The sequence below is a fragment of the Ovis canadensis genome, chromosome 3, assembly GCF_042477335.2.
Source record: "Ovis canadensis isolate MfBH-ARS-UI-01 breed Bighorn chromosome 3, ARS-UI_OviCan_v2, whole genome shotgun sequence".
In the NCBI taxonomy this organism is placed as follows: Eukaryota; Metazoa; Chordata; class Mammalia; order Artiodactyla; family Bovidae; genus Ovis; species Ovis canadensis.
In genome coordinates this window covers 3331976-3359619 of record NC_091247.1, presented here as the reverse complement: position 1 = coordinate 3359619, position 27644 = coordinate 3331976, and the positions used below count along the sequence as shown (strand labels likewise).

The window sequence follows — 27644 nt, the reverse complement described above, 5'->3', positions numbered from 1 at the left end:
CAGGGGGGGCTCTGAGGATGCCAACCCCAAAGGCGGCCACCAGGGAGCCCAACTTGCTCCACGCCTGCCACGCCAGAGGTCTGCTGAGATCCTCACCCACAAGACCCTCGCCCTTGTGAGGGGGGAGCGCCTGCTTCCAAAACCTGCACTTTAAATGACAAAGGCCAGAGGCCAGGGCACAGGAAGCCCAGCTCTCAGCTCCAAGCAGCTGCAGGTGACACAATGTGGAGGCCCCCAGCCAGCCGGGAAGCATATTTTGCAAATGATCTCATTGAGAGCCAGGCCTGGTGAGAGCAAGGATTTGCTAAAAGAGAAACAGAGGTCGCCAGGATCCCTGCCTGCTTGGGAGGCAGGGCGGGTGGCAGTGGAGCCTCGGGCCTTGCTAAGGGGGAACGCTTCCCAGAGAGGGGGCCCGGGTGGGGAGGGGTGGAGGGCAGTGGGGGACACACGGGTCACAGCCAGCGGTACAGGGTGAGGAGACGTTCGTGTCTTGAATTGGGGTGCAGACATGAATGGAGATGCTGGCTCTAATCCTAAATTCGGGCCCCACCTGGAAGTACCCGAGGGCCAGACAGCTCGCCTCGGGGAGGACCGAGGGGTTGTCCAGGCAAGTGAGCCAGATGCGGATGAGGCACCGGCAGAGGCCGGGGCAGCGCCCAGACCACGGAGTGGTCAGCAGTGCTCCCTGCACACGTGCAGGCCGGCCTGGCTGGGGCCAGTGAGAGGCCCTGAAGCCCCTCCCCAGCCCCCAGTCAGACCCCAGACCCAACCAGACTCTCCCAGCTCCCAAAGTGGGGCTGCCCACAGCCAGGAACAGCTCTGGGTCCAGCCAGGGACCGAGGGGCCCCTCCCTGTGCAGGGAAGTGCCCCCCAACTCCACCATACTGCGGGCAAAAGACTGGACTGAAAGACCAAGTTCCTGGGCCTGGGGCATCCCTTGGGGACCCTGGCCGCGCGAAGGAGCCAGGCCCCGGTCAGCTAACACGACAGATCCTCAGCTAGAAGGCAGCTTGTCTTGTCCCGAGAACCCAGCCTGGGTCAAGCTCCCAAGTGCGCTTGTACTCGGGGGTCTGCAGGAGGCACCAGGTCTCGGGAGAACCAGGCCGGAGAGCTGGGAGCTAGAGGCTGTCATCTGGGCTGCAGTTTATGCTCGAAGGGCTCACCAGACGTTCACCACTCTGCCCCCAGCTAGGGGGCTCACCCGACCCCCACACCCCAGCAGGACAAGAGAACTTGGGGCAGGGCGGAGGGGGGGGACCAGGCTGGAGCAGAGCCCAGGCGAGACAGGACAGGGTGACACGGAAGGAGGCAGATGGGCGGTGGAGGCCGGGCTCGCATCCCCAGGTGGAAGGAACGAGACCTCAGGTGGCTGAGGCTGTGGGCTGTACCAGGAGGGCCCGGGGCCAGCAGAGAGACCCTGTCTGCTGCAGCCCGTTCAGGCTCTTCATTCCCGGGAGCACAGTCCTCAGAGGAGGGGCGTGGGGTGGAGCCCTGGGAACACCCTTGAAAGGGTCGAAGTCACAGTGCCTACCTTCTGTCCCAGGAGGGGTTCCAGGCCCACCCTGGCCCAGGCTGCAAGTCAGGCCCGCAGAGCCCTAGCTAGAGGCAGAGGTGCCAGAGAAGCCCCGGCTGTGAATGCCAGCTCAGCACTTGCCATCACCACTGTCTCTCTGACATGAATAATGCAGCTCACGTTTTAGCTGGAAAACAGAGGGGCGCTTTAAGGGCTCTGTAAAAAGTCACCCACGAGCCCACCTCCCGGAAAAGGCCCCTCTGAGCGCCCCACCACATCCCTGACAAGGACCCAGTGGCACTCCCGGGCAGCCAGGGTGGCCCGTGTCACTCTCGGAAAACGCACAAGCGTCTTCTCCTGGGCCAAGATTCTGCAGGCGCCTCGAACGGCTGCAGAGCAGGGGCTGGACGGAGCCGGCTCAGAGTCAGCGGCCTATCAGACGCCACGGCCGGCGCCCACCCCGCCAGGTGTGACCACCGAGCACCCACCTCTGCCCCTGCGAGCAGAGAAGTGACACGGTCCTCCTGCGATGCCCCTTCCCACCAGCTCACCGAAGCAGCGGGGGCCAGCCACCCTGGGCCTCGCCCCTCCCAGCTCCTTCACTCAGGCTCCAGCCGAGGTGCCACCCAACGGTGGCATGACCAACGGGAGGATGCCAGTGGGCCTCCTGGGGGGGGGGCACCACAGAGGGCCACGGGGAGGAGGGGAAGGGGAGTGTTGGAAGGTGGACAACAGCGCTGGCTGCTGACCCTTCACTCCTCGCCTCTAAAATGGAGCCGGTCCTCAGAGACGCCTCCCCTAGGGTCCTTGGGGGGCTTAGACGACACTCCACATGGAGCGCTGAGAAGCACCTGTGCTGAATACCAGACCCACATCCTTTGCCGAGGGAGGAAGGGGAGAGGGGCCTGGAGTTCAGTGGGGAGGAGGAAGGGAAGGTGGGGAAGTGGAGACCTGGAGAGACCCAGACCAGACCAGACCAGACCAGACCAGACCAGACCCAGCGAGCACAGCGGTGTGTGTTCAGAGTGCTCAGGAGACCAGCTCTGCCAGATGGCCAGCCCGTGCAGCCTGTTTTCCCCCTGCCCGCCGGCCACCACAGGCTCAGCTAGAACCTATGGCCAGGGGACTCACAGCTGGGTGCCCAAGCGGTCCTCAGAAAAACCACTAGAAAGAGCCCAACTGCTCCCCCGGGCAAAACCTTTCAGACCCAGGTCTGGAGAAGGAGGAAGACTCCATCATAGTGGGCAACTGCCCAGATCCAGGACCGACCCACCGCAAAGCCACAGGTTTAAGGGCCACCAGCAGAGAGGTGGCCATTACCAGCGCCAAGACCAAACTTCTGAGAAGCCTGGAAGAGGGGACCCGGAGGTGACCTCTGACCTCATGACCACCCCGCCCCCCCACCAACCAGGTCTACGTCGGAAGGGCTTGAGTACCGCACCCCCCGCACCCCCACCCCGGCCCTGGCGGAGGTGGGGAAGGGCAGCAGGCTCAGAGCTCACCTCTGAGCTTCTTGGAGAAGGGGCTCGGGGCCCCAAGACCTCAGCACCGCAGGAAACGCAGCGAAGACAGGTGGGATTCCCCCGCCCCAGTGCAGCCGTCCCCCAGGCTCTCCCAGGTAGGGGGTGCACGAGGGCGCCCAGAGGGCAGTGATGCCCCGAAGGGCGTTGGGGGGGGGTGTCCAGCGAAGGGAGACGCAGGGCGGGCTGATGCGCAGCCGCGCGGCGGGCCTCGGACCCCGGCCTCAGAGGGAGGGGCGTGTCCCCAGGGCCGTATCCCCCCGCCGAGCCCGCGCGCGTTTTCCGCCCCGAAGGGCTGGGATCCGTCCGTCCGGTCGCGGGAGGCCGAGTGTCCCGAGAAGCCCGGCGGGAGAGGAGACGCCCAGAGCCCGGGTCCCCGCTCGGCGGGGCGGGCGGGGTGCGGCCCGGCCGGGGCGAGCGCCTCCCCAGGCCCGGGCGCCGCCGGCCAGCTCGGCGGGCGGCGCGCGGCGCGAACTTGGGCACTGCGGCAGGCGAGGGCGGGCGCGCCGCGGAGTTCGCGGGAAGTGCGGCGGCGGGGCCCGCGGGCGGCGCGAAGTTGGGGTACCTGCGGGCGCCGGCCCGGTCCGGCCTGCGGCAGGAAGTGCTCCGGCGGTCCGGCGCTCCGGCTCACATGGACTTTCTCCGGCCGCGCCCAGCACCGGGCCGCACCGCGGCGGGCGGGGCGCGCGGGGGAGGCGCCGCGGGCCGTTTAAAGGGACAGCGCGCCGGCCGCGTGCGCGCACTCGCCGCCCCGGGGCGCGCCGCCCCGCGCCAGGTGGGCGCCCGGGGAGGGGCGAGGACGGAGCGGGGGCGGATCCCGGGGCAGGGGGCGGCCGGTCCGCACCCCCTCCGCGCGCCTCCTCCCCGACTCCTGGCGTGGGACCCTGCGCGGGGCCCGAAGCCGGGGCTGGACGCGGGCAGGACCGGGGCGCCGACCCACACACTCTGGAGGTGTGGAACCCCCGGTCCTGGGGCGCCCCCTCCCCGCGGCGGCCGCGCCAGCACCAGGATGCCGCGCCGCGTGGGGCCGCCAGCGGGAGCAGGTGCGCGGCGTTGGCTGCTACAGACGGCCCGGAGGCCGGAGAGCCGGGCTGCGGAAGCAGCGGCGGCGGTGGCCGGCGCCTCCTGCGCTGAGCCGGGTAACTGCTAGCTGCGTGGATGCGGCCGGGTCTGCTTTCAGGCCTGGCGTGATCTGGGCGCACTGGCTGTTAGTGACTCCTCCCGACCCCAGCGGCTCCCGGTTTGCTCGAGGCCCCCCTCCTGTGGACAGAGGTGATGTTTTAAAACAAGGGCGGACAAATAAAATCAGCCACAAAGCTGAAAGAACCCTCAAAAGTCCCCCTCAGTCGCCCCCACACTATCCTAAGGCCTGGGGTCAGGACAGGCTGATGTGGCCCTGCTAGGCCGGAGACCTCCTGGCTCGCTCAGCGCCGCGGGGTCCTTGCAGAAAAATGGGGCGGCACCAGGTCAGTGGTCCTGAGCAGAGGGTCACTGGGAGGAGGGTCTTGGTGTGAAGAACGGGGTCCCCACCCTCAGTTTCACCCCCAGAGTACATTCTGGGCCCCGTGGGGGTCAGAGCCCGGGGCTGAAGCCCTGCAGGACAGTTAGCCAAGGTCATTCCTAGGACAGTGGTCGGAAGCTGGTCTGAGTACTGTCCCCAGTCTCATGGTAAGTCCTTGACTTTGTTCATGGACTGACCCGTGACCCCATCTTGAGGTCTGCAGAGAAAGCCTCCTCCCATCAGCTCACTCCTGCCTTGCCTCAGGGGGCATGGGTATGAAGCCTTAAGGATGCTCTGGGTACACCCCCAGAGCCCCACTTAGACCTAAGCTTGTCCCAGGCCCTACATCCTCCCAGCCCAGCGCAGACTGCCTGCAGGGCAGTCTGACTGTCCTGAGGGCACTCTTATCAGTTGGAGACACAATCACGTGGCTTGGCCTGTGGTCCTGACAGGTAACTGCCTCCTGCTCAGCACAGGACCGGTGGAGGCTGGGGGGCGGGGTTCGGCGGGGGAGGGAAGCCATGCCCTGGCCTAGAGCAGCTTTGCAGCCCCAGCTTGCCACTGGCTCCTCAGTGTTATGAGAACCTCAGCTGTGCAAATGCCCCAGGGCCCTGGGAAACTGGGGCTTCTGCAGACTATACCTCTGAGCCCAGAGGGACCTCTCTAGCCACTTCCAGGCAAGGGGTCAGGATGGGAGAAGCCATCCACCAGGCTCCAAAGCCCCCCCACCTCATGCCGGTGGCTTGGGTCGCTGTGTGGATGGGGTCTACAGGTGTGGCCACCTCACGGGCCCCAGGTAAAGATGGGGCGGGGTGCTGGCTGTTTCACTCACTCACCCAGGGAGCTGGTCACACCTTCGGACATTCCAGTTGTTTTTATCACTTGTATTTTCTAAACATGAAAGAGATTCTTCTTTAAAAAAGGACATTTGGAAAATATTGAGAAGTTTTTAGAAGACAACAGATAACCCACAAGCCTGTCTCCAGGTGTGAGGAACAGCTTCGGTGCAGCTTCTGTGTGCATGTGGGGGTGTGTGTGTGTGCAATCCACACCTGCGCATTTTAAACACTAAGGCTGAACACCTGTGAGAATCCAGGCCTGCACTACGTGTCCTACGAGTTGTCTAACTCGATTTTCACAGCAGTTCTTTAAAGCTGGTTCTCTCGTCCTGTTTCACTAAGGAGAAAAAGGCAGCTTAGGAAGAAAATGCAGCCAGCCTGGGATTCCTCCTCACTCCCGGTCCCCCAACAGGCAGGGCAGGGTGGGGTCCCTCCGTCTGATCACTAGGACTTGTAGACGTTAAGAAGGGTCAAACTGGGCTGGCTGATATGCAGGCTGGGCAGCCACAGTCCCCTCAAGAGGAGTCTGATTAGCGCCGCAGTCCGTCTGAGATGCCAGCAAGGGGTTTCTCAGCTCAGGGAGGCCTGGCCTGGCCTCCCATCCTGAGCTTTCTTGGTCTATAGCTTCGCTTCCTGACTTTTATCCAGAAAGTGTCAGGCTGGGGAGAGAGAATAGTCACAGAGGTGACCCTACAGACAGACTGATGAGCAGGGTCTCAGGGGTGGGGGCTCCGGGCGCACTAGGGGGCAAGGCCTGTCCGCTGTCTGTCCTTCCCTGGACAGTGGACATGTTTGGCAGCTGGCCAGGTGCCGCTCCAGTGGTCCTGCAGGTGGCCGAGTGCCGGGCGGTGGGGTGGAGCCGGCTCCCATAGTGGAGGGACGCCTTCCTCCCTCGTGCTCCCCAAGTCCAGCCCAGTTAGCTGAGGCCTCCGCCCACTCTGCTGTTGTCCTGGGCCCTGTGTGGCCTGGGGCTGCCCACCCTGCGGACCCCTGAAAGCCAATACTAATGGGCGGGTCTGCAGGCATTGCCACATCAGCTCTGGAAAGAGGCTCGTGTCCTCCATCAAGGCTCATCTCAAAGAAGATTAAGGTCCATCAAGCACACCAAGCCCGAGACCGACTTAGCCAGGCGCCTCCCTGCCCTGTCCCCTCGGGTGGCCGATGGACATCTCGGTGTGACGTGGCCTGACTGCCCATCTCTGTGCCCCGTCCCCCCCACCTCAGCACGTGGCAGCGCTTCCTTCCAGAAGCTCCATCTGTCCAGAGCCCAGTGCTTACAGCTCTGCCGCCGGGCTGTGTCAGAACTCCGACCGCCTCTTACCCCTCCCGCTCCAGCTCCCCACCCTCCATCTACCCTGCCCCGCCCCTCAGGTCCCCACAGCAGCCCCCTGCCCGGCCTCCCTGCCTAGCCCCTCAAGCCCCTGCCCGGCCCCCCATCCCCGCCTCGAGCCTCTGCTCCCGCATGGCAGCATGGAGATGCTTCTACACAGGTCAGATCACGGCACCCCCTACTCAGCTCCCTGTGTGCCCGCATCTCACTTCTCACTCAGAACGCAAGCCTGAGTCCTTGCAGTGGCCGGGACCTGGCTCCTCACCCCACACCCCCTCAACTCGGTCCCTCTCCAGTTCTAGCCACACTGGCTCCTGCGTGGGGCCTCTTCATGTTGGCACCCTCCTGCCCCAGGGCCTTTGCACCTGCTGTTCCCACTGCCTGCACCTTCTTCCCCCAGTGTCTCTGAGGCTTGACCTACAGCTCCCTCTGGGTCTCTGCCCGGATGTCCCTGGACCGTGGGTGCTCCGGACCCTCCTGTATGAAACAGCCAGTTGGGCCTTTGCCAGCCAGCTCTCCCTGACCCGACCCTGTATGAATCCACTCTGAGGTTCAGAGGCCCTGTCTCCCCGCTTGGGCACAGGCTCCCTGTCTTGTCCACGGCCCTGGCCCTGACCGGCAGGGTACCCGGCACGGACCAGGTGCCCAAGGCCATCTGTGAGGTGTGGGAGCCTGAGGGGTGCTCTGTGCTCGCTGACGAGGGACTGGACACCCCCCCCCCACCTGCCTGAGTTCTTGGCGCCGCTTTCCTGTCCTCAGAGGGTCCAGGGCACCCAGTCAGCAGGAAAGGAAGCAGCAGGCGGGGACGCCAGGCCGGACCTTTGGCTGGGAACCGCGGGGCTGAGCACAGACTCCAGCACCGTAATCAGCAGAGTGAGGAAGCGGGTCCTGTCGGCTGTCTTGCGTGGGGGCCGCAGCCGTGGCAGCGCCCGGTCCAGGCCAGGCAGGGAGCGGAGAAAGGCCTGTCTGCCTCCTGCCTGACCTTTGTCAGCAGGACATGGAGGAGCCCCGGCTGGCACTGCCAGTGTGTGCCTTCTCAGGGGAGCCTCTAGGTCTGTGGCAGGGGGGCCACCTGACTTCCTGTCCAGTCCCTCCTCGGAAGCTGCCCCCACGTAGGGGCTTCCCAGGCCTTCATAGGGAGGGGCCTGTGGAGGGTTTTCCTGCAACTCTCAGAGCAGCATTCCCAGTGGAGGCACAGGCAGCAAAGACCCCTCCCCAGACCAGGCGGCTGTCAGGATAGCCGTGCGGCTCCCTTTCCGGCTCCGAGCGGAGCCCTGGCCGCCCTGTTAGCGGCCGTGTGCCAGCAGTCCACAAAGTGCCTCTTTGTTGGGCCCCCACCCCGTGCCAACCAGGCCAGCCACTCGCAGGCCGGCTTTGAGCAGGGTCCCCGCCCTCCCCCAGACTTGCAGAAGTCAGGCCTTCCAGTTTAGCTGGGTTTGTGCCCACCTTGTCCCAAGCTTGGGGTTCATCGAGTTCACCCCCACTTTTAATAATGGAACAGTCCCCTCCCAATCCTACAGCCTACCCGACGAGTCCCCCACCCCCTGGGAAGTCTGCCAGCCCCCCAGGGTGGCTCCCGCCCAGGGCTGGAGGGCAGCAGGGGGCTGCTCACTGTCACGGCCTCTCTGGGCAACGACAGCCTAGGACAGTGGGTAGGGACCTACCTCCCCGGCCACCCAGGGCCCAGGCCACCCTCCAGCCAAAGCCCAGCACAGGCCCTCTGGCCTGGCATCTCTCCCAGGAGACCCCAGCCTGCCCTCCAAGGAGACTGCCTCTGCCTTTGTTCCTGGCAGAGCCTGGAGTTCCCCTTCGCCTATCAGGGTGCGTTGCCTGCAGCTTCCGGGCACTGGGCAGGATGGTGGGGAGATGAGTCTGCAAGGCCCACCCACCCCAGACCCTCCCACAAAGGGGCTGGCAGCCAGCCTCTTGGAGACAAGACCCTCCTGGTCCCTTGGCTGCCTCCTCCCACTGCCACTGCTATTCCTGGCAGTATTCTCACTGGAGAGTTAGTGAGACCCGCCTCCCACAGGGAGGGGCCACCCCTCCGCCCTCCAGATGACCTCGCGCTCATCTCAAGGGTCGTGCTGGGCCACGGGGCACTCCCGTGGGCACTCCTGGCTCTTTCTGTGGTCGTGGCTGAGTTTGCTCCGAAGCCCACCATGACCTGCAGGGCCCAGTGGCACCTGGCTCTGCATGGCAGGTGCCCGTCACCCCCTGCAAGGCCTGCCCAGGGGACGTCCACCTACCTCAGACCTGGGCTCAAGCTTGCCCTGCAGTGAATCTGGGGACAGACTGCAGGGCTCCAGCCCCCCAGCCAGCCCACGTGCTGCTGTGAGTGGCAGCTGGACCCCATGTTGGGGGGGACTGTGAAACTTCTGAGCATCTGATGGGAAAGCCTGGCCATCCTGTAGCCATGCGAGCTGGGGACTAGGGTGATGCCCAAGGGCGAGGTGCAGGGAGTGGGGGAGGGGCGGGTGGAGTGGGGGAGGAGTGGGTGGCGTGCCCAGAAGGGCTGGCAGGGCCTCATTCAGTGACATCCCCCCAGGACTGAGCGGCTGGCCTCGGTCCTCTCCCCACCCACCCATGCTGTCCTTGAAGCACCCAAGCTGCCTGTCTGTGCTGGCCACATCTCCCGTCCCTGCTGCCACAGGGCCTTTGCACCTGCTAGTCCCCTGCTTGGGAAACCTCCTCCTCTATGCTGGCAAGTGAGCTCTGGTTGGTTCACCCTTCAGGCCGAGGCCGTCCACTTGGGCTCTCAGGGAAGCCATCCTGACCCCTCCCCACGCTGGCTCTCACACTGCTGGGCCCTCTCCTTTTGGCTCACATACAACTGAGCTCTACGCCTGTGAGCAGATGGTTTAATCAAGCCCTGGGAAGAGGAGACAGGTCTTGCTCAGAAGCGGGGACTGCGGACAGAGGCCGCAACAGCCTGGGGAGCCTGCAGGTAAGGCGGCCCCATGCTCGGGGCGGGGGTGGGGGGCGGGCAGCACGCTCGCTACAGATATCAGGTCCTGCTCGAAGTCCTGCTCTGCGCCAGGCCTGGGACTCTGCCCCGGCGGTCAGTGGAGAACACGACATGCCGGGCTGCTCCCCTGGGGCTGCTGTCCCAGACAGATGGTTAAAAACAAAATCAGACTGAAAAGTGCCATGCACACAAGGAGATACCACTTCATCCATTACGATGACAAGAAGCAGATAAAACAAAAAACAGGAAATAACCGGTGCTGTGGAGGATGTGGGGAAATTAGAACCCTCATGCAATGCTGATAGAAATGTATATGGTGAGGTGCCACAGAGAACAGTGTGCTGTCCTTCAAAATATTAAACGTAGAACTGCCATGCGATCCGGCAGTCGCACTCCTGGGTGTACACTTCAAAGAACTGAAAAGAACTTCAAAGGGTCTACCAGAAATGTGTGCCCCTGTTCATAACAGTCAAACCTGAAAACAGCCCGGGTGTCTGCAGAGGGTTGAACAATATGTAGTGAACACGTTCGATAGTATGTTGTTCAGCCTTAAAAAGGAAGGAAATTCTGACACAGGCTGCGGCGTAGATGAGCCTGGAGGACATCGTGCTTGGTGAAATGAGCCCAAGACCGCAGGACAAACCCTGTAGGATCCACTTCCAGGAGGTCCCTCGAGGAGCCAAACGCAGAGAGACAGAAAATAGAAGGTGAGGGCCCGGCGCTGGAGGAGGGGCCTGAGCGACTAGTGGGAACAGAGGGTCAAGCTGGGAAGGCGACAGCGTCCTGGAGATGGGCGTGCCGATGCTTGCCGCGATGTGAGTGAGCTTCATGCCCTTGCCCTGTGTTTTTGTTACGATGGGGCTTCCCCGGTGGCCCAGTGCATAAGAGTCCCCCTGCCCATGTAGGGGACACGGGTTCAGTCTCTGGTCTGGGAAGATCCCACATGCCACGGGGCAGCTGAGCCTGTGCACCACAGCTACTGAGCCCGTGGGCCCTAGAGCCTGCGCTCTGCAACAAGAGAAGCCAGCGCAGTGAGACGCCCGTGCACCGCAGCAAAGGGTAGTCCCCGCTCGCTGCGACTAGAGAAAGCCCGTGCAGAGACAACGACCCGGCACTGCTGTGCTCTGCTTAGTCGCTTGGTCGCGTCCGACTCTCTGCGGCCCCGTGGACTGTGGCCCACCGGGCTCTTCGGTCCACAGGGATTCTCCAGGCAAGAAAACTGGAGTGGGTTGCCGAGCCCTCCTCCAGGGGATCTTCCCAACCCAGGGATCAAACCCAGGTCACCCACAATGCAGGTGGATTCTTTACCATCTGAGCCACCAGGAAAGCCCATGAACGGCTGTTGTGGGTTGCCATGCCCTTCTCCAGGGGATCTTCCTGACCCAGGAATCGAACTGGGGTCTCCTGCATTGCAGGCAGATTATTTTTTTTTAACCAGCTGAGCCCACTTGCTGCAACTAGAGAAAGCCTGTGCAGCGACAAAGACCCAGCACAGCCAAACACAAACAAATAAAAGATTAAGATGGATTTTATGTTACTCATATTTTGTGCAAGGAAAAACGAAGTACCATGCCGGGCACTGACAGGAGGAGGCTGTTGGCCAAGGGGAGACCTAGGGGTGAAGAGGAGGCAGGTGGGCAGGGCTGAGGGAGCAGGGGCCCTGGAGCCAGGAGGACCAGGCTTGGGGGTGGGGCCTGTGGCAAGGGGCGGGGCCAGGGCTGCCTTGTTCTGACCCAGTGGAGGTGAGGGGGAGAATGTTCTGTTAGACACGCTGGGGCCTCTCCTGGGGCCCAGGGAAGGCTGAGGGGCATGGACTGGGTCCGGATGGGGAGCCCAGAGGATGAAAGGGTCAGGGAGGCAGCATTTGGCCCATCGCTAGGATGGTGGTCCATGAGGGCCGTTTCCTCAGACAGGGCAGTGGGGGCACAGTTTGGGGGATCAAGCCCCCCTGGGAAATGACAAGTGGCACTTGCTGCTCCAGGGTCAAGGCCCTGGGAGTCAGACCAGACTCGGCTGGGGCTAGAGGCTCGGGGGTAGCGGGCTCGCTGTCAGCAGTGGTCACACGGTCTGTCCTGGTCTCATCCTCCCCTCTCAGCATCTGGCCACACAGCCGACCCTCTGTCCTCCTCCAAACACCTTCTAGTGGCTCCCCCGAGCCACACTGCTGTCCTGGGACCCTTACGCCCCGTGCCACCCACTCTGATCCACCCCCAGGCTCTGAGGCACAACTTTCGGAGTGCAGATCCCCGGGTGACTGGTGCGCTGGTCCACACTGGGATCTGCGGGGAGTGTCCTCGGGCCCGGCCCGGCCTGCCCTCCGCCTGCAGGACCCTGAGACTCGCAGACCCTGCCAGCTGGGGGCCCGGGGGACCCTGGGGATGGATGTTGGGGGGGGGCGGTAAGGAGATGCTCTGGCAGCTCAGACCGCAGGCAGGGACACCGAGTCTGGGGTCTGCTCTCACATCCCGGGGGCGTCTACTGAGGTCAGCAGGAAGGGCCCCACAGACTCAGACCCGGGTCTGGTGGTCCTGTGAGGAGCAACAGGTGCCTGGAGTCCACAGCACACGGAACTAAAGACCATCCCTTCTGCAGGAGTGGCGGGGTCTACACGGTGACCCGAGGGAGGCCCACAGGGCGCGGCCGTCAGCAGAGCCCTCCCCACGCGGCAGTGGCAGGGCTCACACCCCAGGAGCTCGGGCATCAGCCCTCTCCTGGCCAGCTACCCGGAGGCTGCCCCAGCCTGGGGCCTCCTTGGGGGACGAGTGATGTGATCGCTGTGCCCTCTTGACCTCCAGCCCTGCTGGACCGTCACTCCCGTGCCTGGGGCTACAGATGGGCCTGGCACCTCCTGGGCCTCCCCAAGGGCACCCTCACCGTCTCCATAGGGAGTCGTCGGGCTTGATAACAGATGAAGGCCCCATGGCCATCTCCGGCCACAGCAGGGTCCCCCCACCCCTGGTGCGGTGGTTTCGCTAGGCTCCTAATACCCCACCGTGGCTCCAGCAGTCCACGCCCGGGGCTCTGGGGCGGCAGTGCGGACCGAATCCAGCCCTGCCCTTTGGTGCCGCAGCCCCGGTCCCTACTGGCCCTGGCCATCACCTTGTCATCTTTCTTTTCCCTGGAAGTTCTGAGCAGGGACCTGGTGGCTCAGATCCAGGCTCCCCCAGTGAGGCACCCAGCCCGGGGAGGGACAGGATGGGCCTTTTAGTCACCAGGTGCGGCCTTAGCTCAGGCCTGGGCTTTGTGCTAACATCTATGTCCGCATCCATCCGCGGTCCCATCGCCCCTGGAGGCCAATCCTCACCAGGGGGCTCCCACCTCAGGGCTGGGCATCTCTGGGTCCAGGACACGGGTCTTCTGGGCGCTTCTGTGCAGGAAGAGCCCATCCAGGGAATTAGGTGCCTGCAAACTATGGGAGGGTTTGAACTGTGATGCTGGAGAAGACTCTTGAGAGTCCCTTGGGCAGCAGGGAGGTCAAACCAGTCAATCCTAAAAGAAATCAGTTCTGAATGTTCATTAGAAGGACTGATGCTGAAGCTGAAACTCCAATACTTTGGCCACCTGATGCGAAGGGCCGACTCATTGGGAAAAAAAAACAAACCCTGATGCTGGGGAAGATTAAAGGCAGGAGGAGAAGGGGACGACAGAAGATGAGATGGTTGGATGGCATCACCAACTCAGTGGACATGCCACTGCTGCTGCTAAGTCACTTCAGTCGTGTCCGACTCTGTGTGACCCCATAGACGGCAGCCAACCAGGCTCCCCCGTCCCTGGGATTCTCCAGGCAATAACACTGGAGTGGGTTGCCATTTCCTTCTCCAATGCATGAAAGTGAAAAGTGAAAGTAAAGTCACTCAGTCCTGTCTGACCCTCAGCGACCCCATAGACTACAGCCTTCCAGGCACCTCCATTCATGGGATTTTCCAGGCAAGAGTACTGGAGTGGGGTGCCATTGCCTTCTCCACAATGGACATAAGTTTGACCAAACTCCGGGAAATAGTCAAGTACAGGGAAGCCAGGTGTGCTGCAGTCCCTGGGGTCAGAGAGTCGGACTCGACTTAACAACTGAACACCAAACGATGAGAGGGGCATCGGGAAGGGAGGAGCCGGACTGACTGAGTGCCACAGCAGGTGGAGGCTGAGGGTGCAGGGCGTGGCTGCTGCGCCCCATATCCACAGCGGACCTGCCGTGCTCCTCTCACCACCCCCCCCACCCGAGTGAGCCGCGGGCTTCTCCTGGGTGGGGGTCACCTGCCTCTGGGCGGGCGGCAGCAGGCCCCGACACCTGGGGATGGCGTCTCTCTTCCTGATGACCGACCAGGCCGCCCTCTCTTTCATCTCCACCAGGGGAGGGCTCCTGTCCCGGGCGTGTTGCTCACAGCTGGAGGGCTGAACAGGTGCCAGGTGCAGCACCTTTTATCACAGAATCCACTTCCCTTCCAAACCCAGGCAGAGGGTGTTGGTTTCCTGGTGTTCCTTCACCTTAGGGACCAGGCTGAACGCCCGCCCCTTTGGGTTCCCACTCCTGGCTCCCGACCTAGGCAAGCACTGGCTTTGAGAACTGGAGGCTCCTGAGCTCGGGACTGGGTCCCCGGGGGGAAGGGGGCCTGAGGCCCACCCCTGCCCGCATGCTCTCATACAGATCAACCCCACACCCCCGCTGCCCACCCCACAGCCACCCAGCGGTTCCGCCGAGGGCGGGGCCTCATTCGTAGGGGTTGGTGGATGATGAGGGCAGCTCTGGGATTGAGGCTTACTCCCTTGGCCCCAGACCCCTCCCAGAAGCCCTTCACTGGGGGCAGCCCCCACGTCCACTGGACCACCTTCTCCAGCTGGGAGCTGGGTCTGAGAGCGCAGCCACCGCTGGGGTGTGAGGCGCCGTCTCCGGGGCCCGTGTGGCCTTGGGCTGGAGCTGGCCTGGGGTAGCTGTCTGCCCTTCCGACTCCTGACCACCCCTACTCCTGGCCTCAGCCTGCCCTGCCGGGCAGACACACCGGCCAGCGCAAGGGACCTGAAGTGCTGAGGCCGGGGCCATCTGCAGGCGCCTGTTGGGCAAGTTTGGATCCCTTGCACAGAAGGAAACTGGGTGAGCCTTTCGGTTTCTTGTCAGAGGCTGCAAACCCGTGGCTTGCTCTGCACGTGAATTAGGGCAGCGCCGTTTTGGTTTCTGGATACCTCCCCTCGGTTTAAATTGGATGCTCAATCTGCTTCCTCTTTTGTCCTAAATTTCCCTCCAACATCTAGTGCAGCTGTTAAGCAGCTGCTTCTGCCTCCTCCTGAGAAGGCCAAGGGGCCAGGCGGCCGAATGACTCACCTTCTCCCAGGAGGGATAGCAGGGTCTGGACAGGGTAGATATGGCAGCGTAGGGGACAGTCAGTGTCTCTCGGGGATGCAGGAGAGAGCTGAGCACAGGTTCCCCAGGGAGGAGACAGACAGGATGGAGACAGGACTTGGGAAAGGTTTTGACAGCTGCAGCTAGAGACACCCAGGTGAGACAAGCAGAAGGACTTCCGGGGGTCAGGTCCTAAAGAGTGGGGCTGATTTTCCAGGGATAACTCAGCAAAAGGCAAGCACCCATGCCCATGGGCACTTCTGGTGGGAGACCTCCCGACCCTGAGACCCAGCGGACGGAGGCCTTGAGTGACCCTGGACACAGTCATTAAGAAGGAGGAGGGGCTACTGAGTGCCAGCCCCAGGGACATGGGGCGTCTCTGGTGAGTGTGTGCCTGTCCCCCGGTTTACATGTTAAATCCTGGACTCCAGGAGAAGGTATTAGGAGGTGGGGCTTTGGGGAGCCCCACCCTCAAAAATGGGATTATAGACAAAGACCCAGAGACCTCATGCCCTTTCCACCCTTTCCATGGTGTCTGGGATCCTGGAAGCTGCCCTTGCCAGATACCCACTCTGCTGGCCCCGAGACCTTGGACTTCCAGCCCCAACTAGGAGAAACAGACAGGAAGATCCCCTGGAGAAGGGAATAGCTACCCACTCCAGTATTCTTGCCTAGAAAATCCCATGAACAGAGGAGCCTGGCGGGCTACAGCCCACAGGGTCACACAGAGTCGGACACGACTAAGTGACTAGCACTTTCACTTTTCGGGAGACGCAGATGTTTGCTGTTTATGGGCCACCAGATCTGTGATGTTCTGTCTCGAAAGGGCTGAGATAGGGCAGTCCTGTTCCTTCTCTCGCTCATCATTCGACAGAGGGCCAGGTCTCGAGAAGGTCCTTCTAGAGGTTGTTCCCTCAGGTCGTGTCCCTGAGGTCAAGACCAGGGCGGCTGATCTGCCCCCAGGCAGGCCCTGCAGCTGTCGCCCCGGTTGCCAGCAGCTTCCTGGAGCAGGGGACCTGGTCCCTCTGGGTTGCAAGGGCCACTGGAGCCCGCTGCGCCCTCCTCCCTGCAGCCCCCACCCAGAAGGAAATGCTGGCCTTGAGCTGCACTCCCCAGCACCCCTCCCAGCCCCTGGGAGGAGCTGTGTCCAGCAGACCCATCCACTCTGGGTAGTGAGTCCAGACTGCCCCCCACCCATTTCCTCTCCCCTCTCTCGCAGGAGGAGCTAGTGGTAGAGAGAAGTGACCCCTCCTCCCAGCACAGGGTCAGGAATAAGACCCATCCCCACGCGAACCAGCTCTGAAGACAGCGGCCAGAGGAAGCCGGAAAGGCAAACGGAGCCGGGACGCTTGCCTCCCAGCTTGGAGCTGCCCCTGCTCCAAACCGAGGACACTGGTATGCACACGTCTGCATAGCGTGCACATGTGCACACACAGGCGTGTGCCGGTCAGCCGCATGGCAAGGGGGAGGGGTGGGGGGGTCACACAGGGCTGCAGCCGCTCTGAAATGCTCCTCAGTGACCCGTCCGCTCGGGACACCGGTGGGTGTCCAGCGCAGGCTGAGTCAGCCTCAGGGTGTGGATTAGGGAGGATAATCGTGTTCGTTGGGGCACTTTCATGCACGGAGCCGGGGAAACAGGGTCATGGAAGTACAATTTGAAAAGCATACAAATAATTCATGTTCCCATTATGTCACAGTGTTGTAAACGATGAATTCACACCTAAAACCTAGGGGCATATCATCAAAGAGCAGCTGCCCACCACCCTCCCCACAGGCAGCAGAGGCCCCCTTAGTTCTGGAAAGCAAAGTCCACAGGTGGGCATCGGGCAGCAGTGTAGGCCTGGAGGAGCCGAGGGCTGGGCAGTGGGCAGAGGGGGCAGGGATCCTCCAGGTCAGAGAGACACCCAGTGCCACCAGCCCAGGGGGCAGCACAGCAAAGAGAGGGGAGAGGGTGCTGGGGGCTGCTGGAAAGATCTGGAAACCCGTTCTCTAGTCACAACGTGAGCCCCATTCACAGGGGCAGCCGGTGGTCAGGGTGAGCAGCACCATTCCTACCAGCAGGGGCCCCAGGTTGTATTGGGGGGCTCCCACACACCTGGCTACACCCGGCCCTGGGCCAGACCATCCGTCTCACCATCTCGGCCTCAGACAGCTGGTGTCGGGCTCCTGAGCTCAGTGAGGGCAGGAAGGTCACCGCTTGCTGCCTGGGGAGGGGGCCGCCACAGCAGGACAGCCAACTCTGCTCGGTAGCCCTGCCCTGGCCTCCTGGGCTCCGGGCCGATGTCACCATCCCCTCCCCTGGCCACCTCTGCTGGACCATTGATTCTCTATGAATATTCATGTGGCATTTCAGCCAGGGCTAGTCGTTAATATTCCGAGAAAGCAGAATGGAGCCGCTTCGGGTTCTCCTGTGTGAACGGGGGTCACACGCGCTGATGGGGACGTGGCCTGGGCCTCGCCGACACTTGCATCAGCCTCCAGGGCTTTTGTCTGAAGACGGTGTCTAATCGACCCACCGACCAACTGCAGGCAGGCAGGTAGCACAGAAGTACAGGGTCCAGAGAGGGCAACAGGTGGGGGCTGCCCCAGACCCCTCCCACTCTGACCACATGGCCCTTCAGGCCTCGCATCCCCTCTTCCCAGGATGCTCGCCCTGCATTCATGGCCCTCTCTGTACTGAGGATACTGAGGAAGGCCCGGCATCTTTGGCGTCACTTTTGGGGCCCACAGAGCAACACCTGCCTGCCCTAGCATCTAGCCAGGCCGCCTGGCACTCCGGGCCCTTGGGGGTCCTGGCTTAAGCCCTGCCCCACTCTGGCCCGGGGCCAGTCCCCACAGGTGGCAGCACCCGCCCCTTTCAGCTTGTGCCTGCCCCAGGGCTCTGGGTCACCAGGGCCAGGGTGGCAGGTGCCCACAATTGGGCCAGCCGGGGTGGGAGAGCTCTGCCCAACTGGTACTCCTGTGAGCTTGCCTGTGGCCGGGGAAGTGCACTCGCCATTTCTTGGCTTAGGAGGACGAGCTGACTCTGGGGCCGTGGTGGCGGTGCCTGAGCACCCTCCTCTTCTGCCTTGGGCCGTGGACGTGCCTGGACTAGGGGTGCCTGGCAACCCGCCTGCTCAGGCCCTCCCGGCATCCGTCTGCCACCCCCTCAGGCGCAGTGCGGGCCACACAGCGAGAGCCACAGCAACCCTGCCGGAGGCCCCATGTGACACAGCTGCCAGCCTGCCTGGGCACGCTGCCCGGCGGGGCTGGGGGAGGGGCAGGCCCACGGGTGCTGAGTCAGCTGCCCCCGCGTGGTTGCGTCCCCACCCGGGCAGGGATGCTAGTGAGGTTTGGGGGAGCTGTCAGATGGCTGGGGATTTTCTCGAAAATGGCTCCTGCAGGAGCCAGGCCTGGAGGGGCGGCGGGGGCGGGTGGGGTGGGAATGAGAGGAAGGGCCTTCCCGGAAGACAGGCCCTTTCCAAACAACACCAAAAAGGGAGAAGGGAGAGGACCGCCGGCCTGAGCGGCGGGAAGGAAGCGCTGAGTCAGCACCGAGCAGGCCTCCCTCTGCCAATCAGGCGCCGGAGGGGACAGGGACTCTCAAGGTCAGCGGACGTCAATACCCGCGGGCGTCCCAGTAGACCGCCCTCCCTCCGCCACCACCACAGTGGGGGCACGCTCCTCCAGAGCAGGACGGCGGGGCGGGGGGCGGCCGCCTGCCCCAGCCACCCTCCCGGCGGGGGCTGCGTCCCTCCCCATGGGCTGTGCGCTCAGGAGGTCAGGGCGGTGGGAGGACACGAGGGTCTGAGTGTGGTCTCCCTCCCGGGGCCGCCAGAAGCGACTCCGGAGCCAAGAGGGCATCTCTGAGGGCGCCTTGTCCGCCCCCTTACCTGGGGGCTGACTTCCTCAGATAAACCTCTGGTTTCTAGAAATTCCCTTCATGACATGACCCCTCTCTTTGGTTGCCTCACTTCCCATGGGCAGCCCCTCCCACCCTGCAGGCCGGGGTACTCCCCGGAGGGAGGGCTCCGTGGGTGGCCAGCCAAGGGAGCCCCAGCACCTGGCCAGGGAGGCCACCACCCAGCCCTCAGGCCCTGCTCTGTGTTCCAGGGGAGCGCCTCCCCCGGCTTCTGCCCCAGCCTTGACCTGCTGCCCTCCCTGCCCAGGGATCACCGCCCCGGAATCTGACTGCCCTCTCTTCGCAGGCCACAGGCCCCCAGTGTCCGGAGTCTCCCACGCTTGGGCGCCGACCGCTGCCTGGGAGGCCTCGCCCCCAGCCCCCGCCCCTCCCCAGCTCGCCCTCGGGCACTGCTCCTCCCCTCCCCTGGCCAGCTTCCTTCTTCATGGTCACTGTGCCTGCCTGCTCCCCTCAGGCCTCCCTGATTCCCACAATCAAGGCCCACCGTCTCCACCACCAACACGCCAACTTGCCCAGAAAGCAGGGAGGGAGGCCAGGCCCGGCGGCCTGTGGAAGCCACGGAAGGTGGGCCTCCCCAAGGCTCGGGTGTGGTGAGGACGAACCTGGGACGGTGCTGCCCACTGGCACTGGCTCCCCGTGAAGCTGGCATGCCCAAGAGGGTTCTCCCTCCTGGCCGGAGAGCATCGCCCCACCCGAGCCTCAGCCAGGCTGTATCCAACAAACCGCACCTCCCGAGGGTCCTCTGTTAGGTTTTGAGGGCCAAGGCTTCTGTGAAGAGTCTACCGACTCTGCCATCAGAAGCAGTTAAACCCCTATAGGACTCGGGTTGGTTTCCACTGATACATCAAGCCCCACACAATTCCAGGGTCAGCAGCGAGGCCGCCCTGTTGCAGACCTGCAGCTCCCCTTCCGGGGCGCTTTCCGGCCACCTCAGCTGCAGGAGAGGACATGACCCTCCTCATCACGGGAGTCAGGGAAGCCTTCACCCAATAGATAAGAACGTGCGTTTCATTTTTCCAATTGTTTTTTGGCTAAACAAGAACGGTACCTTGGGTTTTCCGCCAGCATTTCTCCTGCAGGTGTCTTCTCTGAAACTGGGTGCACCCTGCATGCACACGGCCATTCCGGCCTGAGAGGGCACATCCTGTCTTATAAGGACTGTATGCACTTGGTTCGTGAATTCAGCCTCACCGGCTCTCCTCGCCCAGTACTGACCAAGTCTCGTGGCCACCCCTGCCAAACCCCAAGGACAAGTGCCAGCAGTGGAACCCCTGGCCTCCGGGCACAGAGGGCCCACCACGGCCCAGCAGTGACTCCTTCTCCAGCTTGGTAATGGCCGCTTTTAAAAGCTTCCCACTGTACTTACGAAAAAAAACGGCATCTGTGGTGTTTCTGGCTTGTTATATCCTCTACAAAAAGGTATAAACCTTTTGAGCCTTAAACAGTCACGCCATCAACATGTTAAAAAAATAAGTTTAATGCAGGTGGCTCATTTCATAAAGAATTTCACAGGCACTGAGGACACCAAGCAGCGTGTCCGCACCACTGTGACCCCCCCAGCCCCACGGGCACTCGCCCACCTGGGGAGGGGGGGCCTCAGAGTAACAGGAGTCAACTGACACAAAACAAAGCTTTCAGGAAACAGCATGACTTAGTGCAAAAGATTCTCTGCAGCGCTGAGAAGCGGGGTCCACGCTGATCGGGTCCTCGCCTGCCGTCCAGGTAATTCGGACAGACTCGCTCCCCACTCCCTCCAAAGAGCCCACCGCTGACCTTGAGTGGACAATCGCCTGACAGAAGCTGGCTACAGATAAAAAAGCATGGCTTGCAGCCAAGTTATTTTTTGCTTTCTTTACCTGATTTGGGTTTTTCTTCCAGCGGCACACAACTGCCCTGACAGCCCCCCTGGCCACTAGGCAGCCTGGACAGACCGGGCTGAAGGGGCCACTGCCCGTGCCTGGGGCTGTGGGACAACTTGGGGTGGAGCAGCTTGAGCCTGCAAGTCGCCCGTCTGAAGCCCTAAGTCCTGCCTCTGGCTGTTGTCCCAGCTGAATCAGAGTGCCCCTCGCCTGCCTACGAGGCCCAAGGCCACCCTGACCTCATCTGATGGAGGCGGGGGAGGGGAGGGGCAAGGCTTGAGCCCTTTGGTATGTTCTCTCTGCAATCGGAACCGCCCTGGCCCACTGGTTCCTTCCTGGCCCACATTCACTCTTGCTCTGCACTCCCAGCTGCTCTAACAGCTGCCGAGGCAGGAGCAAGGGCCACCGAGTCCCTCACCTGGCGGCCCAGCCTGGTGTGCCCATGACTGCAAGAGGTGTTTCTTACACGCAGCACTCGGGCCACCTGACACCTGCTCGCGACACACACGCCTCAATCCTGGACGCTCTCTCCAGGGAAGAGGCTGAAACCCCCACCCCCACCCCCAAAGCCCCCAAAGCCAGAAATACACTGAGGTGCCCGCCTCAGAAAGTCACACTTGAAGAGATGTCATCTGGCCAACATTCTCAGCAGACCTGCCCAGGAGGAAGACAGGCGTGCCCTGGAACCAGCACGCCCCCTCCTGATCTAGCAACCTGCCAAGTGAACCCAGGTGACACGGAAGCCCGGTCTGGAACTCAGGACACCTCACAGGGTAACATATGGAGGACAGTCTGTGGGTTGAGCCAGCACTTGGTGGCCCAGGGTGGAGTGAAGAGCTTGGTGGCAGTGCGGGGCGTCAGCTGGTGGAGCCTGACGCTTCCCTAAGGCTGGCGCAGGGGCTGGGGGTGCACAGGAGGGGACAGGGCAGCTGGGAGAAGCCCCCTCCAGGTCTGCACCAGCATACCACACCCTTCCCAGGGGCCTCTCACACCAACACTGATGATGCTGGTGTCCTGGAGAGGGACAGGGACGCGGGCTCTCCAAGTACAGACTGGACCGATGGGTCCCCTCTGTAATTGCTGGGGAAGTGCAGGTGGAACCACAAGCAGGTGGCCCGGGGGATGTTGCACCGAAAGCACACAGAGAAGGGCTGAAGCAAAGACCAGCAGGAGCGAGGGCGCCAGCGTCCCCTTCACAGAAAAGTCTCCGCTCTTTCCAGTCCGGAGGTAGCTCCTCTGGGATGGGGCAGAAGGGGCCCTGACCGATCCCGGCAAGAAGAGCACCCCTCGCAGGCGCAGCTACAGCCAGGTCGCCATCAGCCGCCCCCAGAGGAGCCCGCAGCACCCTCACATGTCCACGAAGACCATGAAGCACCAGCCCAGGCCCCCGACCAGCAGCATGGTCACGTGGATACCGTAGACCAGCAGCTCGTTGAGGAGGCGGAAGTCCACGCGCCGGCGGCCCAGCAGCAGCAGCAGCGCCGACAGCTTGAGCTGGAAGCGCAGCAGGACACGGACGCCCAGATACTGCAGGCAGAAGAGGGCGGCCAGCGCGCCCCACAGCGCGGCCGTGAAGAGGCTGCAGCTGAAGTACAGCAGGAAGCGGATGAAGCCGTAGAGCCAGCGCGCCCGGACGTACACGTCGAAGTTGTTGTACTTGGTGCGGGCCGGGCGGGAGGCGCGGGCGGGGCCGCAGGCGGCGTGCAAGCAGGTGGTGTGCGGGCCGTGGAAGGAGCGCACCCGCCGGGGGATGGGCATGACCGGCATCGGGTCCGGGCGGCGGCGGCGCTAGCTCGCGGCGGTGGCAGAGTCCCGGCGGCGGTCAGCATAGGCGTCGTGGGAGCCTGGGCCTGGGCGGCCGAGGCTGAGCACCGGGGGAGGCTGGGGCCTGCAGGGAGAGGGACACGAAGGGGAGCCGGGTCAGCCAGGACACCACCAGCCTAGGGCTGCCAGGAGACGGAGACTGGAGAGCCACTGAGTTATCGTTTTCAAAAGGCTGAGGACACTCCGAAGGGACCCACAATCACGTGGGAAGCAAAATTCCATCAGTGACACCAGGAAGAAGGGTCAGGACAGAGGGCGCAGACCCCCCACCCCCCACCCCCCAGTGCAGTCAATGCTAAAAGGACAGAAAGGGCCAAGAGAAACCCCGGCTAATCTCCCCCTCCCCAGAGGCTTGGAGAGTCCCCTGCAGTGGACTCAGCCCGGCTTTTAACTGGGATGCCCAAGGCTGCCTTCACTTCTGTGGCTGCTTTATCCAGGGAGAATAAGCCCCTGGGTGGCAACCAGCACAGGACAGGAAGAGGGAGAGAGTGCCCACTGAGCTGACTGGGTCACTCTCTTTAGCAACTTGACAGGCCAAGTGCTGGGGATCAGGCAGCTGGCGCAGGGTTCTGGGCTCCCCCGACGGCGCCTGAACCCCGGTGCTGTCCTTCACCAGGAGGGTAACCTTAGGCAGGTCACCTCACCCTCTGAGAGACTATTCCTGCTCTGCACCATGGGGATGCCAGCAGCACTGGGCTTCCAGGGGTGCTGAAGGAAGCAAGCATTACTGGGCAAAGGCTGCCCATGCCTGGCAGAGGAGGAGATGGGAGCCCAGGGCTGCCCAGTGGTGTCATCGCAGGTCATGGGACTGGACCACCGGAGAGGAGAAAATACCAAGTGGCCCTCTGGCTTTGCCTAGCAACTGCCGTTTATAGCTGTGCCTGGGTCGTGGATGGAAAACAGAACTGGAAGTACAGGATGCGTAAAATCGGAGCGGCAAAGTTGACGACAGGCCCAGGAGAGGCGCTGCCTAGGGCATCAGCCTCCCGTCACGTGGCGTGCAGCCTGGGGGCCTGCAGAGGGGCTGGTGCTTGCTAGCTCTCACTCTGGCCGCCCACGTGCTGCTGTGGCCAGAGCGAGAGGAAAGGGGAGGCCGGCCGCGTCCACCCTTCCCTGCTCATAGGCCCAGCCCTGCCCGCAGGCTGCGGCCAGAACCAGGTCTGACAGCATCTGATGGCACTTAGACATTGGTGCTCCTGCGGGGTCGCAGCCAGGGGTGGGCTGCTAGCCATCCTCCCGTTGCCCACCTCGCCGCGGGCAAAGGGTCTGCGCCACGGGCTTCCAGGTGGGGGGCCGGGGCGACACCCACGCGCTCCCCCAACCCCCGCCGGCTCAGTGCTAGGCCCTCGACCCCCAGAAGCAGGGCCAACCCGTGGCGCCCCTGGGAGCCGCCCCCGCCCCGCCCCGCCCCGCCCCGCCCCGCCCTGCCCGGGCACCCCCGCCTGCTCACCGGCTGCCCTCTCCGCGCCGGCGTCCCGAGCCGCGCGGCCCCCTGTCCCTCGGGACTCCAGGAGCAGGGCGGCCGCATGGTGCCGACGGCGCAGCCCGGACCCTCAAGCGTCCCGGCCCGGGGCCGCCCCGAAGGGACAGGGTCTCCCGCGCCCGGCGGCCGGCGGCGTTTGGCCCAGCGTGGGAGCCGTAGCGCCGTCCCTCTGCGGCCACCGTAGGACTTTCCTCACACACACACCCCCCCACCCACCCTCCGCCCGCGCCGAAACGGACAGCGCCTCCCTTCCCCCTTTTCGGCGTAGACCCGGAGCGCCCGGAACTCGGCGCTTGCCCTCCGAGCGTAAGTGCGTGCGTGCGTGCGTACGCGCCCGGCGCGCGGCCCGTGACGTACCCCCGGACAACACCGCCCCAGGTACCCGGTCGGCGCCTCGGCCCGTCCTGCGCAGGCGCAGATAGAGGATCTGCCCAACGGCGTCCCCACCGCCTCCAGGCAGCTCCTCTGCGCATGCGCCTCTGTGCCCCAGGCTGTGGGCAGTACGCAGGCGCGTGCGCTTGGCTCAGTGATGGCCCTGCGGTCTGTAAAGACGCCTGAGTCGTGGTGCTGCTGGTGTTGGCCCCGGCCCTGCGTGTCTGCCGTCCGGCGAGTCTGGAGCGGATTGGGGACACCACCCAAGGTCCCCAAATGTAGGGAGTCAGGACGGACTGGTTGACACCACCCGCAGATGTCAAGATCCCATGTAGGGAACCACAGAGCCCTGGGAGAGAGAATGTCGGTGTAGACGTGTTTAAGTATTTTAATCCGGTCGAGGTCAGGATAGGGGAAACTTAACGCTCCTTGGATGTAATTGGCAAGTTCCACCTACCTGAGTTCTGTCGGGTATGGAGAATCTGTCTCCACACGTGGAAGAAGCTCGTTGCACCCCCAGTGCCTGGGGTCCTGGACTTGGTCGTTGTTTTTCCCATCGGTTGCTCTAGTAGAGGCTAGTTCCTCGGGCATCCTTTACAGAAGACAGTTGGGTGTTCACCTCCCCTTGGCAGACGCCCCAGGGCTGGAGCCCCTACCTGCCAGCGCCAGGCGTGCACGTCCTGACCCCAACCAGCCCTCGCCCGGCCCTGTCCTAGGGGTGGAGCACGGTGCTTGGGGACACACATGGTGGTTCTATCCCTGTAGCTGCCGCTCTGCTGGTGAGGAGAGTCTGACCGCGTCATGGTGGAGAGAGGAGGAAGGGGCCCAGATCAGGTCAGGGGGCCACAGGAGAGGATGGGAGAGAAGAAGGGTATTGTAAGAAGGGATTCTTAAACTGCATCTTCTCTGTGGCTGGGCCTCTGCAGCTGATCCCTGCTTTGTACCCTAACCGAGGGTGCTGGTTTTCTTCCCCAGATCTGGGTCCAGCCCTGTCCCTTGAAGACGCCCTACCCAGGCCCCCTCCTCAGCCCTGTGAGGAGGCCCCATTGCTCCCGTCCCTATCCCTTCGTACTAGCTTTTTCTGTCCCTCTGCCTCTCCTCCACCCAGTGAGCTCCTAGTCACCCTTTAAAACCCCAGTCACTATGCCCACCTCCAGGAGACTGCCTCCAACTGTGTGCCATCCCTTCCCTGGCCGCCCCCGCCTTGGTGGGAGTTAGTGGTTCTGACTAATCTCAACCATACCCTTTCTCCACCTCAGAAGCTCAAAGATCGGTTGATGGATCGGCCTCTCCCACTGGCTCAGTTTCCTTACCACAGGCTGCACGGTAAGATAGATGTCTGTCTACACCGTGATCTAGTCCATACATGCACACGATTAAACAACTCCAGAAGCTTCACAGACTGCACTTCTCCTGACCACATGCTCTGCTATGTTCTGTTGTTTCATTCAGTAGACAGGCTGGAAGCCACCGTATCTGCAGCCTGACCACCGCCAGTTCCAGAGCCACAAGGACGAAGATGAGGCTGTGTCCTCGGGGCCAGCTCAGTGGCAGGGCAGGGGGAGACCCCAGGCGTGTGCTGCGATTTTTTGCAGGCTGCCCCTGGCAGGGGTGGGGGGGGCTGTCCAGCGGGGGCTCCCTCATGTTGCCTTCCTCGCAGGCACCCCTCTCTCCCTGCTCCCCCGCCCCCACGTCAGGAGGACATCTGTGATGTGGGCGGTGGCTGGGCGCCACCTGCTGGAACAGTGCACGAGGTGTCCCAGAGCCAAGCCTGAGACGAGTGAAGGGTCCAAGAAGGGCCTGAGTCCATCGGTGCTTTGAGCCGTAAACCAGGGCACCACGGGTCCCAGTTGTCTGTGGAGCTGAGTAGCCTCTGCTGCAGAGGCCCATTAGCCCGCAAACCCTCTACTCTCTGCCTTTGCAAAAACCTAGTTCGCCCCTGCTTTAAACAAGCATTTATTACACGGCTCACAGAGAATGGTAAACGGGCAGACCGTCAGGTTGGAACGGTCTTAGCCACCCCCACCCTCCACTGTCCCTGTGCTTGCTGGGGAGCAAGGATCCGGTCACTTCAGGGGCCAGACATGGAATGACTCTTTGCCACCCAGGACAGTAGAGGCTGAGTGACTCCTGACATCAGGCTGCCCTGCAGGTTTGGGTGTGGGGAGGGACTGACCTCTCTGCAGTCATGTTCCAACTGTCCAGTCCTCAGGCAGGGCTGGTGTGACCTCCCACCCTGTGACGGTGGGTTTAATCCTCACGAGGGTCTCAACAGCGTAGTCAGGCGTGTTAGCCTTCAGCGATTGCTTAGTCCTTGTGAGCGGTCCTACAGTCACCTCGCCATCAAGAGACGGACTTACATGTGACCCAGCAATGCCACTCCTGGGCATATGGGCAGAGAAAACTCTTAATTCAAAAAGATACCTGCATGCCAGTGTTCATAGCAGCCCTACTCACAGTAGCTGAGACATGGAAACAACTAAACGCCCATCGACAGAGGAATGGATACGGAAAACGTGGTGTATATATACTCGGCCACAAAAAAGAACGACATGCCCTTTGCAGCAACGTGGATGGACCTAGAGATGATCACACTGAAGGTCAGACAGAGAAAGACAAGTACCAGAAGATGTGGACGCTGAAATACGGCACAAGCGAACCTGTCTGTGAAACAGGAGCGGACTCAGCAGCACAGGGAACAGGCTGGCGGTTGCCAAGGGGGAGGGTGTTGGGAGACGGCCGGAGCGGGGCTTGGGGCCAGCAGATGGACGCTCCAATAGAGAGTGGCTAGACAGCAAGGTCCTCCTGTACAGGACGGAGAACTGTAGTCAGTATCCGATGATGAATCATCATGGAAGAGAGTATTTTAAAAAAGAATATTAAAAGAAAAGAATGTATGAAAATGATTTTGTGCGCAAGGGAGTAAAACTAAAAACCACCACCACCAAAAAAAAAAAAGAGTCGGAGTAGATGAATTCCCTCCCCTTGGCTCTGGGCTGCCTTAGTGAATAGATCCTGAGGTCAAGTGACACTGTGTGAGTCCAGGGCCGTGCAGCCTCGTCCTCAGCCTCGGAAATGCTCTTGGAAGCCCCAGTCATGGCGCCCTGAGACGCAGGTCCACGTGGGTCCCCGGACCAGCCCATGATGGGCGGCTCGGCCGAGCCCAGACTTGGGGCATCCCCGCGCAGGCATCAGACTCGTGAGT

The 27644-nt window shown here is 62.6% G+C and overlaps 2 protein-coding genes and 2 long non-coding RNA genes across 7 annotated transcripts in view; 2 read left to right on the top strand and 2 right to left on the bottom strand.

The window, feature by feature from the left end:
- The window catches only part of NACC2 (NACC family member 2), an 82918-nt gene extending 77999 nt beyond the window's left edge, over positions 1-4919 (bottom strand). The window contains exons 1-2 of one of the 2 annotated variants that reach the window (XM_069579923.1): positions 4732-4919; positions 3599-4293 (exon numbers count right to left, since the gene is read on the bottom strand). The gene's annotated coding sequence lies outside the window, so the exon portion shown is untranslated. Of the gene's footprint in view, positions 1-3015; positions 4294-4731 lie in introns of those variants that run through there. The other variant, XM_069579926.1, reaches the window with a different exon arrangement.
- Positions 4920-8523: 3604 nt separating this feature from the next.
- Positions 8524-11195, top strand: LOC138435380 (uncharacterized). The gene is made up of 2 exons (XR_011255070.1): positions 8524-9647; positions 10245-11195. It is a non-coding gene; the product is annotated as an uncharacterized lncRNA (long non-coding RNA).
- Positions 11196-20356: 9161 nt separating this feature from the next.
- Positions 20357-24548, bottom strand: TMEM250 (transmembrane protein 250). Of its 2 annotated transcripts, none has more exons than XM_069579928.1 (2): positions 24425-24548; positions 20357-22648 (listed from the first exon to the last, which is right to left on the bottom strand). In XM_069579928.1, exon 2 carries the CDS (start codon positions 22525-22527, stop codon positions 22108-22110), a length of 420 nt encoding a protein of 139 aa, XP_069436029.1. In that variant the 5' UTR covers positions 22528-22648; positions 24425-24548; the 3' UTR covers positions 20357-22107. The 2 variants fall into 2 exon arrangements, with proteins under 2 accessions (XP_069436029.1, XP_069436028.1); XM_069579927.1 differs by having other exon boundaries at positions 24035-24461.
- LOC138435379 (uncharacterized) lies at positions 24069-27345 on the top strand. 2 transcript variants are annotated; one of them, XR_011255069.1, is made up of 3 exons: positions 24069-24373; positions 25699-25765; positions 25895-27345. It is a non-coding gene; the product is annotated as an uncharacterized lncRNA (long non-coding RNA). The 2 variants fall into 2 exon arrangements; XR_011255068.1 differs by having other exon boundaries at positions 24241-24373; positions 25892-27345.
- Positions 27346-27644: the final 299 nt, after the last annotated feature.

Bases quoted from the DNA above. Each gene is read 5' to 3' on its own strand.
- TMEM250 (XM_069579928.1), bottom strand. From the start codon at position 22,527: ATGCCGGTCATGCCCATCCCCCGGCGGGTGCGCTCCTTCCACGGCCCG.